The sequence below is a fragment of the Sardina pilchardus genome, chromosome 10 (assembly GCF_963854185.1).
Source record: "Sardina pilchardus chromosome 10, fSarPil1.1, whole genome shotgun sequence".
Taxonomy (NCBI): Eukaryota; Metazoa; Chordata; class Actinopteri; order Clupeiformes; family Clupeidae; genus Sardina; species Sardina pilchardus.
In genome coordinates this window covers 9,796,033-9,811,868 of record NC_085003.1, presented here as the reverse complement: position 1 = coordinate 9,811,868, position 15,836 = coordinate 9,796,033, and the positions used below count along the sequence as shown (strand labels likewise).

The window sequence follows — 15,836 nt, the reverse complement described above, 5'->3', positions numbered from 1 at the left end:
TTCTCTGACATGCTGTTGCAGCTGCTCAACACAAGTTAAAAAAAAAAGTAACAGAGGAAAATATAAATACGCATTCCCCTTACACCTCCTTTAATGCTCTCCTTTAAATCTATAATCAACAAGGCAATCACCACCTAGTCTCCACAGGGCTTGTGGTGGTCTCCTAGACTCCTAAATGTCATGGTATTGCATAATGTGCTTTAAAGTCCTTTAGAGTACCCTGAGAAGTGAATACATGCATACGGTTCGACTTCGGGAAACATTCGGAAGACGGATGTAAGAGAATCATCTCTTTAGTGCATTCAAGGTATGTTGGACACGCGCGTGCAAACGTTAATATAAAATAGTTATTGCATAATTAAGCTGTTTGTCAAGTAGCGTACGCCCTACATTTCCGCCTGAGTGTGTAGGTCTGCACTTTGGACAGTTGACTGTGGCTGGTACTCCTCTCGGCCCGTTGAAAATTCAGTTGTATTGTCTTGACCGATGCTTGACTGTTTGACGCGCCGTCTCCTTACAGACGCCTTGGGATGAGTGGACTCCCGGAGTTTAAAAAGGGCCATGCCTCCCCCTTCCTCCAGCTGTTTCGCACTGCATGTCGGAGTAGGTACTTTAGATGTGTTGCCAAATTTCGAGTAGTCCACAGAATAAATGCCATCCTCCTCATTCACCGCGGGCACAAAGCGTTTCCCCCACAAAATCTCCTCTGACAGGTAAGACGTCCGGGCCTGGGTAGTGATGCCCGTGGTTTCCACGACGCCCTCCAGCACGACTATTATTTCAATGCTATCATTTAGTAAGTCAAACGCTGACAGTTCGTACAAAGGACTGTTTTTGTCGATTACATGGCAAATCACGAGTGGTGACACCAGGAAAATGCCATTCGTTCCAATAGGGTTATCCATGTGGATGTCTATCTGGTCCAAAGGAACTATCTCTCCCTCGTTGGTGGTAGTCCTCCTCACCACCTGCATTCTGACAGTCGCACTGATGATCATGCTCTTGCGGAGATCCCCGATGCGTACCATGAAGCACAACTTGTCATTGCGAAGACTGATCACCGCATGTTTGCTGAAGATCAACGTCTCCGCACGTCTCTTGGCTTGGGCTGTTTTCATAAAAATGCAGCCAAGCATGATGGCGTTGATAACCAGCCCCACAATATTCTGAACAAGTAGTATGATTATGGCTGACACACATTCGTCGGTGATCATTCGTCCACCGAAACCGATGGTCACCTGAACCTCGATGGAGAAAAGGAAGGCGGAGGAGAACGAATGGATGTCCGTAACGCACGGAACGAAGTCGTCTTTGGGCTGGTCAAGGTCCCCATGCGCGAAAGCTATAAGCCACCAGATCATGCCAAACAAAAACCAACTGCAGAGAAAGGACATTGTAAATATAATGAGTGTATGTAGCCATTTTAAATCGACCAATGTAGTAAAGACGTCCTGAAGAAATCGTCCTTGTTCGCGAATGTTCGTGTGGGCTACGTTGCAAGTCCCATTCTTGGCGACGAAGCGAGCCTTCCTTTGTACTGCTTTGAATTTTGGTTGCAGTACATCCTCCGCTAAACGAGTCAGCAAATAGTCATCAGGAATAAGTCCTTTCCTTGACAACATTTCTCTTCCATGCTATGGTACTAGCAACTCTTCTTCAGTGCTTGGTCCGCTTCGCTTGACGTACAGAATCGTCACACGAAATCCATTTGCTTTCATACAGGCGCGCATCCAGGGCAAGTGTTATCCCCTATTCTAAAAAACTATGTGCGCCCTTCACACCACCGGCACTGAAGCAGCCGAGGTGAGCTCCAGGGATAGCATCCACTTTAGGCGCCCCAGCTGACGACGCCAATCACATCGCAATCGGATATTTCGTCCCTGGTCCTGCCACTGTCATTCGCCGAACAAGGCATTCCTTCCCCAGTGTCATAAACCAAAGATAGTTGTCTGTAGGGAGGAAATACTGCTCTATGCAATACTGGGGCCAACAGTGAAAGGATGGTCCCGGACCAACAGGGTCCGAACTACTAAAGTCATTTTTAATTTTTAATGATAACATACAAATTTAAGTCCAACACTTGCAAAATCCAACAAAAAAATATTTAGGCCTACATTCTAGTAAGAGAATAGGAATCTTGAATAGACAGTTCAGTTTGAGATTCCCTTTAATGTGTTTGTGCCGTTCAAGTTGAATCAAAATTGGTCCACCTAATATTTGTCATTATTATACACAGTTGACATAGCTCTTGTTGTATTTGTGATACTGGCAGTATGCTAGCTTTATCAAACCCAATGGTGTTTCCACATGCATTTCAGCACTTGTCCATAACACCACTGGATAGCCTATGCGCATACATTGTGTTATCTTTATATAGGAATTGCTGAATTTTTGCCAAGATAAGTCTACATTATGACCGACATCACTATTTGTCAATATGGATATCTGTCAACCATGTCAGAATACTTGTGTGATAGATATATTTGATCTCCTCCCACTGGGAGTATCCCCTACCGTTAGGCTATTCAACAGACAGTACCCATTCTTAAAAAATATATGATTTAAAATGAAAATTACTCTCTTTTTTTTATTAATAAAGAATTATAATCTTATTTACAAGTATGATGCATGATAATAAAAAAAAACAAACAAAACAAAACAAAAACAGTAGTAGTCCATGATGCAATTGCACTTCGAAGGTCCTTGATTCTGCCTTTGTCTTCCTCCTTGTTGTTATTTGTCTGCCTTGACAAACGAGGCGAAGACGCTGTCCTCCTGCTCCAGTAGGACCTCTGGCCTGTCGTGCTCCAGAATGATCCCGCGCTTCATGACGATAACCAGGTCCGCTTTCAAGATCGTGTGAACGCGGTGCTGCAGAGGAGACATCAGAGAGACACGAAATCAAAGGAAGAAAATCTGTTTGTTACACATATCCGGTGGCATGCTGTGCTCTCTCTCTCTCTCTCTCTCTCTCTCTCTCTCTCTCTCTCTCTCTCTCTCTCTTTCTCTCTCTCTCACACACACACACACACACACTTCAAACAAGAAACAAGAACGCATTGATATTCTTGCAAATGTAGTTGTTTGGCAAAACAGTGATGTCCAACTAAAACGGTATCCAGCAGGTTCTTGGGATTCTGACAATTCTCCGATGCTTGACCAGTGTGACTGGAATAGTACAGTGAGCAGTGAGTGCAGTTGATGCAGTGGTTCAGTTGCAGTTTGTTATTCCCCATGGTGGAGGTGGGGAATATCACGTTCCTCTAGTCATGTCTCTATTCCCCACTAATGCGGCTCACATTTTGAGAACTACTGAGTTAATTCAAGAAAGGAGTAGATCCTATGCGCTTCTGCAAACAACTGGTGCATCCACGGCAGGGGACCAGCTGATCAAACTGAGGGAAGATACCGGAGCAGCACAGACGTTTCCATGTTGATTAACCACTGAGTTAGTGTCAGAAGACACGGTTGTATACTGTATAATTACCGCAATAGTAATAGACTATGTGATGATACTCTCTACAGTATATTGCAAACTGACTTATCAAATTCACACTACATTTTTTTCTTGAGTAGGCAATGTTGAGAAAACAGTGTGAGTTGATAAAGCAGTAGACTGATACGTCTATGTTTTTAATAAGATACCCACCGCTATGGTTACCACAGTCCTATCAGCGAAAGCTGTCATCACCACTTTCTGTAGAATGCTCTCCTGCAGCCAAGGAAACAAAGACATGGTTCAAAACCACAGAGCTACATGCATGTTGGGAAATGTAGTAATAGTAGTAGATCACAAATCAGTAGTCAAACTAAAAAAGCTTTGTGTTGATGCATTTGATTAGGAGACAACAGCAAATACTGTATTTGCAGATGTTCTTTGGGTTTGTATGACCTACATTATATTTAATTATCTCCCTCAACAATGGAATTCTCTTCTCTGATTGGCTGATGGGGTGGCCATTAAATTCGTATAACCTGCTACCTCTGAAGTAGTTCCCGTATCACACTTGAATATTAATTCGCCAAACTCGTTGCGAAGTTTAAATGAACTGCCACGGTGCATCCAAGCTGAAATACAGACGTGCAGAACCATAGTAACATTGTAGCATATGACGGAGGTGGATTGTAGCTAGTTGGATGCCATACGGCTATAAAAGTACCGATCTTTCAAAGTTAAAGCTAATCAGAATCCTGGGATATGCCCACTTGACAACGGGAGATAGAACTAACGACTGGCTTTTGGCCGTAGCAACCAGCCATTTAGAACTAACGACTGGCCTTTGGCCATAGCAACCATCCATTTAGAACTAGTAACGGCAGTTTTGTCCTGCAAGTAGAAAGTTGATATGTGGCGGAAAGTAGTCCCACAGTCAAGACAGTTTTAGCGATGTTAACGGACGCAACGGTGGAATAAAACTATGTTCTAAGTATACAGGTTATGAATACAAACGGGAGATAAGCGGGATAACGGCCTTCGAGGTCGACCGGTTCGATGGAAATAATGGCACGGCGGAGGTAACTCCGTCTCCGTGCTTCGCACGTCGCCGGAGTTCTAGACCTCCACCTAGCCATTATTTCCATCGAACCGGTCACCACGTCGGCCGTTATCCCTTACTTAGCATGCGTAGATGTCCAATTGCTTCACTAGGATTAGTGCTGAAAGTTAAAAAAATATATATTTGCTGGTCCTATACTGTTGGAGGTTCAGCAGTGTGTGTTCCATTATCACGCCTATATAATAAGGCCGATGTGGAATATCCAGCTCCCACGCTTCACTGGTCCAGAATGATCACAAGAGGCTCCTCTTTGTGACAGGCCACCCTGTACGCCTGGGCTTGGGTGTGCGGTGCCTTGGCAGAGAATTAATGGAGCGTTTTTGTGCCAGGGGACTTACTGACTCGCTTAAAGTAGCCATGCCTTACAGTACAGAGGCATAGAGGACTTACCATTAGGGCTGCTCGATTAGGGCAGAAATCATAATCGCGATCCTTTTGGTCAGTTTTGAGATCATGATTATCATGATTACCATAGTCGTGTCAATGGAGATGTAGCTGGTTTACCATAGTGATGTCTATAGCGGTGTAGCTGGCTTACCGTAGCCATGTCTATGGAGGCAGTGGCCTCATCCATGATAAGGATGCTGGTCTTCCGTACAAATGCTCTAGCCAGGCAGAAGAGCTGTCGCTGGCCCTGACTGAAGTTCTCCCCACCTTCCGTCACTATAGCATCTGAAAACCACATAAACATCAGACACACGAAACAGATATTCTCACATTCCCACGTCCGTTTAACTTTTGTCTATATTCTTCACTGTCCATTCGTCCATTATTTTTGTTTCTTCGGGGTCTTGTAAAACAAAGTACCAAAGGCAGTCTTTACTCTCCACTTGCCACTGACCTCAGAAACATGAAGTATTTATTCCATTTGAGCAGACAGGAGAGTTATGCAAGGGAGTCTGGCGTGACTCGGGAATGAGAATATGAATACATGATGACACTGCGGACCACTTGAAAAGGAGCCTTCACTGACCACTATACCTTAGAACGAATCTCAGAAACATTACGAGAGAATAGTGGCGGCATGGACAAATAGATAAAAATGACAAGAACGACAAAAATGACCAGGATTTTTTGCTTGGTGTGTCCATTAAAAACAGGACATGTAAGAAAAAGCAGCCCTCCTGGTTGTTTTTGACATATACAAATACAATTTGTTTATAAAGTTCATACCAAGTCCCCCTGGCAAGGTTTTCACCACAGACTTGAGCTGGGCAATCTCCAGGGCTTCCCAAAGCATACAGTCTGATGCCTTATTCTCTGGATCCAGGTTAAACCTACACAGAGAAGAGCCATGAAAAGCTGACACTGAAGATGCATTGCCTCTCCTCAAGAAGAGAGCTGGTAAATGACAAAATGATCTGTGGGTATAGAGTATACATTTCATTTTGTTTTATTTTATTCGATCTGTTCTCGAGAGAAACCCATTTTGTCTCAAGCAGCACTTGAAGTCAGAGAACATTGAGGTGACTTTCTGAAATGTTTGCACCCCCCCCAAAAAAACTTTCAATCTTTGCAAAGAGAACATCTTGTTCACTCCAGAGCTCCAGCTCTGCCCCTGTTCTGCCACTCTGATTTCTCATTACAAGCACAAGTGTGGAAGAAGAGGATGTGCCGGGACCATCTGCTCCTCTTCCTCCTCCTCACCGTATGGTTCCGCTGAAGAGGATGGGGTCCTGCAGGATGATGGAGAAGCGGGACCGCAGTGTCTGCAGGGGCAGCTGTGCGATGTCAATCCCATCAATGATGATGCGTCCTGGGGAAGGCAGAGGGGGGGACGCACGGTCAGCCTGAATATCAAGTGATGGTGTAACATCCATACACAGAACAGAGCACGGTGTCTTGTAATGGAAAAGCTCAGTATTGCAGTATTTGAATGATACATCTGTGTGTGTGTGTGTGTGTGTGTGTGTGTGTGTGTGTGTGTGTGTGTGTGTGTGTGTGTGTATGTGTGTGTGTGTGTTTGTGTGTGTGTGTCTGTAATCATTTGAAGCTGATATCACAGTCTATGAAATAACAATATGTGCAGTTGTCACTGTACCCTCGAATGTGTCCACCATGCGAAAGAAGGCCAGAGAAAAGGAGGACTTGCCACTCCCCGTTCTGCCACAGATCCCAACCTACGGAGGAAGCAGGACGGGCAGCATTAATGTGATGGCACTTGTGCTCAGATAACATGCAGCTGACTCACAGCCATGACACCATGATACTTAAGCTGTAAGTCAAGATGGATGTGGGGTGGGTGAACTCTAGATGTGTCCTTGTGAGAGCGTGAGACAATGAATAATATGAATAAATGCAATGGGCTCAAAAAAGAAATGGGATGAAAGAGAGAGATAGAAAAAGAGAGAGAGAGTCTCAGGTAGCACATCTTGAGAAGGAGAAGAGTGGAGGGGCACTGGTGTGGTGATGCTGTGGGTGTGGGTGTGGGTGGCGCACCTTCTGCCCAGGGTTGATGTGGGCGTTGACGTTCTTGAGGACGGGCTTGAGGGTGCTGTCGTAACGCACACTCAGGTTCTGGATCTGGATCTCCCCCTGCTGGGGCCAGCCGTCTGGCACCTGAGACGCCGCTACTCACCCACAGAGAGGAGAGGGAGGGAGGGGGGGAGAGAGAGAGAGAGAGAGAGGGAGAGAAGAGGGAGAGAGGGAGGAGAGAGAGAGAGAGAAGAGAGAGGAGAACGCGAGAGAGGGGGGAGAGAAGAGAGAGGAGAGAGAGAGGGAGGAGAGAGAGGAGAGAGAGTAAGAGGAGACAGAGAGGATGAAGAAAAATAAAGAGAAACCAGGGAGATGAAAGGAAGAGGTGGGAGAGAAACAGGTAGAGACAGACGAGATATAATGATGGAGGAGAGAGAAGAGAGGAACACAAAGAGGAAACAGACCGTTAGTCACCAGGGACTTTTTTTTAGAATGACTAAACCCACCAGCCCCACCCCTCTCAGCAGTAAACAGGAAATAAACAGGAAGCAGTTGTGTCACTCACACATGAGCCCCTCGTAGCTCTCTGGCTCGGTCTTCAGCAGGCCACTGATCCTCCTGACGGAGCCCATCTGCACCTCCATGTCTGCCAGGTTGCGCACCATCCAGTTCAGGTAATTAGACACCTGGTAAACAAGCACCGCTCATTTAGCCGACCGAAGAGGAGCGTGTCTGAATGAAAACAGCTGGACCAAGTACTATCATAACCGATCCCCTGAAATATGTATGATGGGCTATCGATCGGAATAACCGCTCTTCAATTATTCACGCTATTCATGCTATCAACTCTGGAGTCGCTACCACTGAAAGCTATACCACATCGTGGAACACACATGACTATCATGTCATCTGATAGCTACTTGTGCAAGACACCTGTGACAAGGAGGGTGTTGGCAGAGTGAGAAAAACATTGTTACTCAATATTATCCACCTTTCAGTAGCCTGAATTCAGTTCATTTTTTTTTTTTTAAAGAGTACCATCATTTCTTAATTGACTATTAGCTGCGGCTTACACATTGATTTTGCAAATAATTCTTCAGCTATGAGGTTAATACACTTGGGCAGTTAATATGGATTAATGTGCTTTTGTTTCCTTTTAACTTGCATAACACACTGTCCTGTGGCTTATACACAATGCCAATACACGGATAATTACTGTACTATGTTTTGCGTACCTTCCTTTAGGTACATTCTGTAGATGGACAAACTAAATAGAAAATTGTCTGATGTCCTGGGGCTCACATCAAGGGGAATTAAACAAGCACCCAGGCACAGTTCAATCTGTCACTATCTGAAATGAGCAGGGGTCAGAGCAGGCCTGTGTGTCTCTGTGACAGTCTGGAGTGATAGAGCAACAGAGAGTGACACACACACACACACACACACACACACACACACACACACACACACACACACACACACTCACACTCACGCACACACACGCACACACACATTTGCTCTTACCATAAGTGCGTAAGTGAGGCCCAGTCCTACCAGCCCAGTGGACAGATGGTTGTATATGGAGTTTGTGATGGAGGCCACAGCAGCTATAAGCACGATACAGGCTCCAATGTACTCCTGCGAGACAAGAAAGAACTCCCTCATCTGGTGCTGCTGTGCGAGGATCTGAAGCACTTTCATCAAGCACACTTTACTTCATGACACTCTAACAGCAAAGGCATATTATTTTTCAGTGGAAAGTCATCGTAATGAAGGATATTCTCCATGCTCCATGTAGTGATAATCCTCTACCCATTACACAACGTCCTTAATGCCTAATATCCTCCATTAGTGAAGGATCAATATCAAATTCATTACAAAGACATTGTTAAAACAAAGGGCTTCCATTTCAGTCCCCCTAGTCTTAATGAAGTCCAAGAGGCATATTTTCCACCAGTGATCACACTCCGTGTCTCATAGCTCTCTTAATTAAAATAAAGTGCTCTGAACTGTATCGACTGCCTGTGTGACTGCAAGGACGTAACCGTGTGCTGAGTGGACATTACCATGTGCTGACCACACAGTAATGTCCATTACAGTGAGTGACTGGTGTGATTACCATTCGAACTTCGAGCCAGCGGTTGGCTGCGGTGAGGAACAGAGAGGCGATGTTGTTGGCATCGGTGTACTCCAGTAGCTTCTGCCTGAACCTGGCCTCATATCTGCAACAGGAAATACATGCACCACACTGTGACACAAGTGAATGTGCGCTGTGTGTGTGTGTGTGTGTGTGTGTGTGTGTGTGTGTGTGTGTGTGTGTGTGTGTGTGTGTGTGTGTGTATGTGTGTGTGTATGTGTGTGTGTATGATTGTGGTGTGTGTGTGTGTATGTGTGTGTGTGTGTGTGTGTGTGTGTGTGTGTGTGTGTGTGTGTGTGTGTGTGTGTGTGTGTGTGTGTGTGTGTGTGTGATTGTGGTGTGTGTGTGTGTGTGTGTGTGTGTGTGTCTGTTTGTCTGTCTGTCTGACATTTCCTCCAAATGCATGTGGGAATCAGTGGACTCCAGTGTAGGTCCGCTGAGTGCATGTCTGTGTTACATAAAGAGTCCTACTTCTCTGCCTGCAGTTGGAGGAGCTGAGTGTGAGTGTGTGTGAGAGAGCAGTTCTGCAGTAGCCGTGTTCCTGAGTGTGAGGGTGTGTGAGGGTGTGTGAGAGAGTGGCTCTGCAGTGGCCGTGTCCCTGAGTGTGTGTGTGAGTGAGGGTGTGTGAGTGTGTGTGTGTGTGTGAGTGTGTGTGAGGGTGTGTGAGTGTGTGTGTGAGAGCAGCTCTGCAGTAGCCGTGGCCCTGAGCTGACCTAAACGCGCGGATGGTGGTCAGACCCTCCACCGTCTCAGAGAAATGGGCCAGCAGAGGCAGCTGAGTAGAGTCCTCCAGCTGCTGCAGGTCCCTGGAACACACACACACACACACACACACACATACCAACCCACACACACACACACACACACACAAACACACACACAGGCAACATCCATTAGCATAGCACCCGTGGGACACAGCCAGCGACAGGAACACATGGTGCAATTTGATCACTGAAAGGCTGTAAAACTAGGGGCTCTCACTCAAACTACTACCAAACATTTTGGTTTAAACTCATCAAAGGGCATCATTGATTAGCCATAAACACACACACACACACACACACCTCATGCAGCTAATTAAAAGTGATCAAAGCGATTACTTTGAATTTTGTCGGGTTTGCATATTGCACAGCACATGCAGCACATACATGCATACTGCAGCAGGACTGAGAACCACTGGTTATACTGTATATCATTTTAAACACTAGCTGGTTTTGATACTTTGCTGGATGGATAGATCACTTGAGGACTAATGATGTGGGACCTTATCAGGATGATGAGTCTGTATTCAATATACTTGGGGTCCTGATAACAGTGATAGTGTGTATATACATATTTGTGACAAATAAACATCCTTGTATCCTTGCATCACATACACCCACAGACAGGACTTAAGTGGCTGTGCATGCTGGAATCTGTTTATGTAGATACCTCACCATCTGAGCCCAATTATGCATCCTTATGCATGACTTGTTCAGCAGTTTCTTTCAACTCTGGCCCAAAATAGCAGTGTGAGCTTTTAGGCATTTTTTTACAGTATAAAAGATGCAGAAGGCAGACAAAAGAGGAAATGTAGGCCAACTAAAAAACTGGCACCCTTCCATAAATGTGTGAGCGTGTATCTGTTTCTCTCTCTCTCTCTGTGTGTGTGTGTGTGTGTGTGTGTGTGTGTGTGTGTGAACTCCACCTGGAGGCCACTCTGAAGTATTTCTGGAAGAAGTAGCAGGCGATGGCCAGGGGCACCAGTGCGATGAGGAAGACGGGCGTCACGAAGGAGATCACGCCCAGAGCAGAGATACACAGCAGCGCCGAGCGACTCAGACACTCCAGAGTGGCTGGGATGTGCTGTAATACATACACACACACACACACACACACACACACACGCACACACGCACACACATACACACACACACACACAAACATATGCACATAAGCACACACACACACACACACACACACACACACACACACAGAGACACAGGGACAGCCACACAGCCACGCACAGCCACGCACAGCCACGCACACACACACAGAATCAAAACAAAATCGTGAAAACATAAAAAAACAGTGACTAAAAATAGCTCCAAACAACAAAGGTTTTCAGCAAGCATCTGGGCTGCCTCCCATTTGCTGCATCTAGTCTCTGTAGTGCTGTGCAAACTAACGTTTATTACAGACTCAGGGCTTTAGTGTTGACAGCTCAGCTTGGTAACTGACCTGATCGATGGTGTTTGTATCTGTTGAAAACCTGTTCAGGAGGCTGCCAAGCGGCGTCGTCTCAAAAAGCCTGAGGAAAATGATGATGCCATTAAAATTCTCCCTCCTTTCCCTCACTCCCTCTCTCTCTCTGTCCACCCTTCTGTTTTATTGTCTCCTCTCTCTCTCACACACACACACACACACACACACCTCATAGGGGCCAGTATGATGGTTTTGAGCAGGTTGCTGTGGAGCTCCTTGGCCACACGCAGGCCTGTCCACTCCACCGTTACCGAGGTGACCAGGCACAGCGCGATGCCCAGGCAACACAGCACGCTGAACACCAGCAGGTACGACGAGTGGCTGAAGCCACACTCCTGTAGGTAGGGAACACACACACACACACACATACACACACACACACACACACGTACATGCACACACACACACACACACACACACACACACACACACACGCACACACACACACACACACACACACGTACATGCACACACACACACACACACACACACACACACACGCACACACACACACACACACACACACACACACACACACACACACACACACACACACACACACACACACATATGTAGCACACACATATGTAGCACACACACACATACACACACACACACACACACACACACACACACACACACACACACAAGTAGCACACACACAAAATGCACATTTGTCACTGGGCTGAAAAACCCGCCGCTGCAGATGAAACAGACTGCAGTGCAGCCATCCCTCTCTCCAGACCTGCTGCAGTGCAGCTTCATTTAGAGGACCAAAAACTCTTAGTGACAAGACAGAGCAGCTTTGCCAGGGCCTCTCAGTTAAGCAAACATGACAGAAAGGTTATCCCTGAATAGGGGGGGGGGGGGGGGGGGGGGGCTGGCACACAGACAGAGGAGCAAAACAAGAGACGACGGAGAGGCTTTAGTGGATAGAGAGATACAGCTGTGAAGGGCCCTTGGGTAAAGAACGCCTGCTGAAACCAATAAATGACTGTGCATGATGAGTATGAACGTTAGTGAGTGCTTTTGTTTCGCTTGTTTTCTTGTTTGTGTGTGTGTGTGTGCGTGTGTTTACCTACCTGTGTGTCTGAAATGTGTCACACTACAATTCTGCTGAACAACAGCACAAAGAGAGAGCACGAGAGAGAGAGCTGAAATAACCCTGTTCACACAAGAGCTTCACTCCACTGACCTCCCGACCCTCTTCATCCCAGTCAAGTCCCTTGGGAAGGACATCAGTGTGTTTGGCTGGGCACCATCGTCCTCTGATAAACAATGACCACTCAAGATAATTGTCCGGCACCCAGGCAAGCAAGACAGATGAATCATCTCACGGGCAACGCTCCATGTACTGTAGCTGTGCGTTTTAACACTTCAAAAAGGCAGGAAAGAGACCGGCAGAGAGGACACATTTTGTGTGATGAAGGAGGAGCAGCTGCCCTCGGCTCATTTGCTGTGCCTGTCCTACCGCTCCTGCCCAGATAACTCTGTTATTCGGTGCCAATAAAACCAAACAAATCATGCTTTTCTGGCTCAAACAAAGCCCTGCAGGGGAATCAATCTGCTGATGAACTTCACCGGGGCTGCTGTGCTGAGCCACTTGTTAAAGGCTAATTTGACGATAAATATCACAGCCAAGGCTAGGAACCAACTACTGTGCCCATGGATTGAAAATGGATATCCATTGCTAGATTTGATTAGCAAATAATGCTATATATTATCAATCTATTGGACACTGCTCTTTTCCAAGCTGTGAAAACAAGAGAATTGAAGACAAAGTAGATATGTGCCTGTGTGTGTGTGTGTGTCTGTTTGTGTGTGCATGTATGTGTTTGTCAGCTGTGTGTGTTTGCGCTGCCAGGGATAAAAAATATCGCAGTGCTGGACATCATCGCTGTCCTCCCTATTAATGTGTGTGCGTGTGTGTGTGTGTCTGAGTGTGTGTGTGTGTGTGTGTGTGTGTGTGTATGAATGTGTGCTATGAGTGAGCGTATGTGTGTGTATGTGTCTAAGGTTTGCTAACTGTTTGTGCTTGAGCTGCCAGGGATTGAAACTATCTCAGTGTTGGATACCATTGCTGTCCTCCCTATCAATAAGTGTGTGTGTGTGTGTGTGTGTGTGTGTGTGCGCGTGCCTGCGTGTGTGCGTGTGTGTGTGTGTATTAATGAATTTGTGCTTCGTTGACATGTGTGTTCCTGCGTGACTGTGCCTAATCATCTGATCCCTCTTCTCTCCTGGTTCCCCTGAGTCTTGGCCCAGGGATGGAGAGGGACTATCAGATGGCTTGGCGTGGCACTCAGGAACACTTTGCCCCTGACGCGTGCTGGCACTAATACCCGCATGGTTGGGGGCTCTTGTGGGTGGCATGATGGTGGTGTGGTGCCAGCGATGGCCCTGGCATGGGCTAGCAGGGGGGGTTATGTGAGCTGGCATTTCCCACTGAACAAAGTGGGGAGATACACTATAAATAAACACGGTGTGTTTTGGTTCCACTGTTGGCCCCTGCTGTCTTAACAATCAATCTCCTGCAACCTCAATGTGCTTGTGGTTGTGTGACTGTTGTCCTAGGTCTACGCACATATGCATGTGTGATGTCTCTGTGTGTGTGCGTGTGAGGGTGTGTGTGTGTGTGTGTGTGTGTGTGTGTGTGTGTGTGTGTGTGTGTGTGTCTGTGTGTGTGTGTGTGTGTGTGTGTGTGTGTGTGTGTGTGTGTGTGTGCGTGTATGTGTGTGTGTGTGTGTGTGTGTGCGTGTATGTGTGTGTGTGTGTGTGTGTGTGTGTGTGTGTGTGTGTGTGTGTGTGTGTGTGTTTTTTGCATGGGTCTGTAAAACTTTAGACATGTCACTCAAGTGGAGCCTTATCCTTTTCCACGAGTAAGCACAGACTGAGTGAGGTGTGATCAATGCGATGCGAACACCCAGATGGGATGCTGATCTGTGATCTGTATTAGTGAGCTGCAAGTCCTTCAAAGCTCCTCTGAAATGTAACTCATGCCGTCCTCAGTCGTCGCCCCCTTGAGTCTCTCTAGGCAGCCGGAACAACTGCTGACTTCTGTGTCAGCACATTAGCCAGGAATAAACAGCTCACATTACCCAGAACAAATCTTCAAGGTCCCACGCACTAGACACTAGCCCCCTTCTCTCTTTCTCTCTTTCTCTCTCTCTCTCTCTCTTTCTCTCTCTCTCTCTCTCTCTTTCTCTCTCTCTGTCTCTCTCTCAGCCCCCACACACAGCAGCATTAACACACACCTCGGTGTGTGACGTTTAATTCAATCAGCGATCAAGTCTCTTTCTAAAACAAAATGACAATACATCCATGATACATTCTCCCCACTAAACAATCTCCCACCCTCCCTGTAAGGCACGCACACTCTCTCACCTGTGGGGACCCACCCTCCCTGTAATACACACACACTCTCTCACCTGTGCAGACCCACCCTCCCTGTAATACACACACACTCTCACCTGTGCGGACTCACTCTCCCTGTAATACACACACACTCTCTCACCTGCGCAGACTCACCCTCCCTGTAATACACACACACTCTCTCACCTGTGCGGACCCACCTTCCCTGTAATACACACACACTCTCTCACCTGTGCAGACCCACCCTCCCTGTAATGCACACGCCCACTCTCACCTGTGCTGACCCACCCTCCCTGTAATGCACGCACACTCTCTCACCTGTGGCGAGGTGCAGTTGCGCCCGGCCGCCTCGATCTTGGCGCTGATGACGTTGGAGGTCCAGTGGGCGAGCCAGTAGTCGATGGACACCAGGAGCGAGTGCTTGAAGAGCTGCGAGAGCAGCAGCAGCAGCAGCAGGAGCAGGCCGGCCGAGCTCAGGTACGTGCCGAACGAGCGCCACGGGATGGTGGTGCGGTGACGCATCACCTGCGACAGGTTGTCCTCCTCGTCGCTCTCCGTGGACTCCTCTGGACGAGCGCCAGGGCACAAAAAATAGAGAGTGAGCCAATAGGAAGGCTTATGGACGTCTGCACTAGGAAGTATTTGGTACTTCACAGACTTGCAAGCAGTACAATACAGTACGCAAGAAAAAAAATGGAGATATGGACTAGAACCTAATACAGCAATGATGTACTTAAACAATATCTTACAATACAATTAGGTCCTAATTGCATTGCATAGCAACATTAATGACACTGGAATGGATACTGGATGGAGAAAATGGCAATAATACAGTACCCTCCAGAATTATTGGCACCCTTGGTAAAAGTTGACTAAAAATAGGTCTAAAAAATAATCTTAAGGTGATTTATTGTACTCCCACAATGAAAACAATGAGAAAAATACACTCTGCAAGGGAAGCAAATTTATTCTGAGAAAAAGGAAAATCTCATAAAGAAATAAATGTTTTTAATAAAAAACACGTCACTCACAATTATTGGCACCCCTACTTGCAATACCTTCTTAAACCTCCCTTTGTCAATAAAACAGCATGTAATATTCTTCTCTGACACCCC

The 15,836-nt window shown here is 46.5% G+C and overlaps 2 protein-coding genes across 2 annotated transcripts in view; both read right to left on the bottom strand.

The window, feature by feature from the left end:
- Positions 1–86: 86 nt before the first annotated feature.
- On the bottom strand, positions 87–1,781 carry kcnj11 (potassium inwardly rectifying channel subfamily J member 11). Its single transcript, XM_062548107.1, has one exon. It carries the CDS (start codon positions 1,620–1,622, stop codon positions 387–389), a length of 1,236 nt encoding a protein of 411 aa, XP_062404091.1. The 5' UTR covers positions 1,623–1,781; the 3' UTR covers positions 87–386.
- Positions 1,782–2,567: 786 nt separating this feature from the next.
- The window catches only part of abcc8 (ATP-binding cassette, sub-family C (CFTR/MRP), member 8), a 59,623-nt gene continuing 46,354 nt past the window's right edge, over positions 2,568–15,836 (bottom strand). The window contains exons 25-39 of the mRNA XM_062548106.1: positions 15,040–15,287; positions 11,521–11,687; positions 11,329–11,398; positions 10,796–10,953; positions 9,822–9,914; positions 9,091–9,193; positions 8,496–8,609; positions 7,537–7,657; positions 6,996–7,126; positions 6,598–6,676; positions 6,204–6,312; positions 5,730–5,833; positions 5,095–5,228; positions 3,650–3,712; positions 2,568–2,871 (exon numbers count right to left, since the gene is read on the bottom strand). Coding sequence (XP_062404090.1) covers positions 2,734–2,871; positions 3,650–3,712; positions 5,095–5,228; positions 5,730–5,833; positions 6,204–6,312; positions 6,598–6,676; positions 6,996–7,126; positions 7,537–7,657; positions 8,496–8,609; positions 9,091–9,193; positions 9,822–9,914; positions 10,796–10,953; positions 11,329–11,398; positions 11,521–11,687; positions 15,040–15,287 — 1,832 coding nt within the window. The 3' untranslated portion in view covers positions 2,568–2,733. The remainder of the gene's footprint in view (positions 2,872–3,649; positions 3,713–5,094; positions 5,229–5,729; positions 5,834–6,203; positions 6,313–6,597; positions 6,677–6,995; positions 7,127–7,536; positions 7,658–8,495; positions 8,610–9,090; positions 9,194–9,821; positions 9,915–10,795; positions 10,954–11,328; positions 11,399–11,520; positions 11,688–15,039; positions 15,288–15,836) is intronic.

Coding starts and splice junctions, on each gene's coding strand:
- kcnj11 (XM_062548107.1), bottom strand. CDS start 1,622: ATGTTGTCAAGGAAAGGACTTATTCCTGATGACTATTTGCTGACTCGT.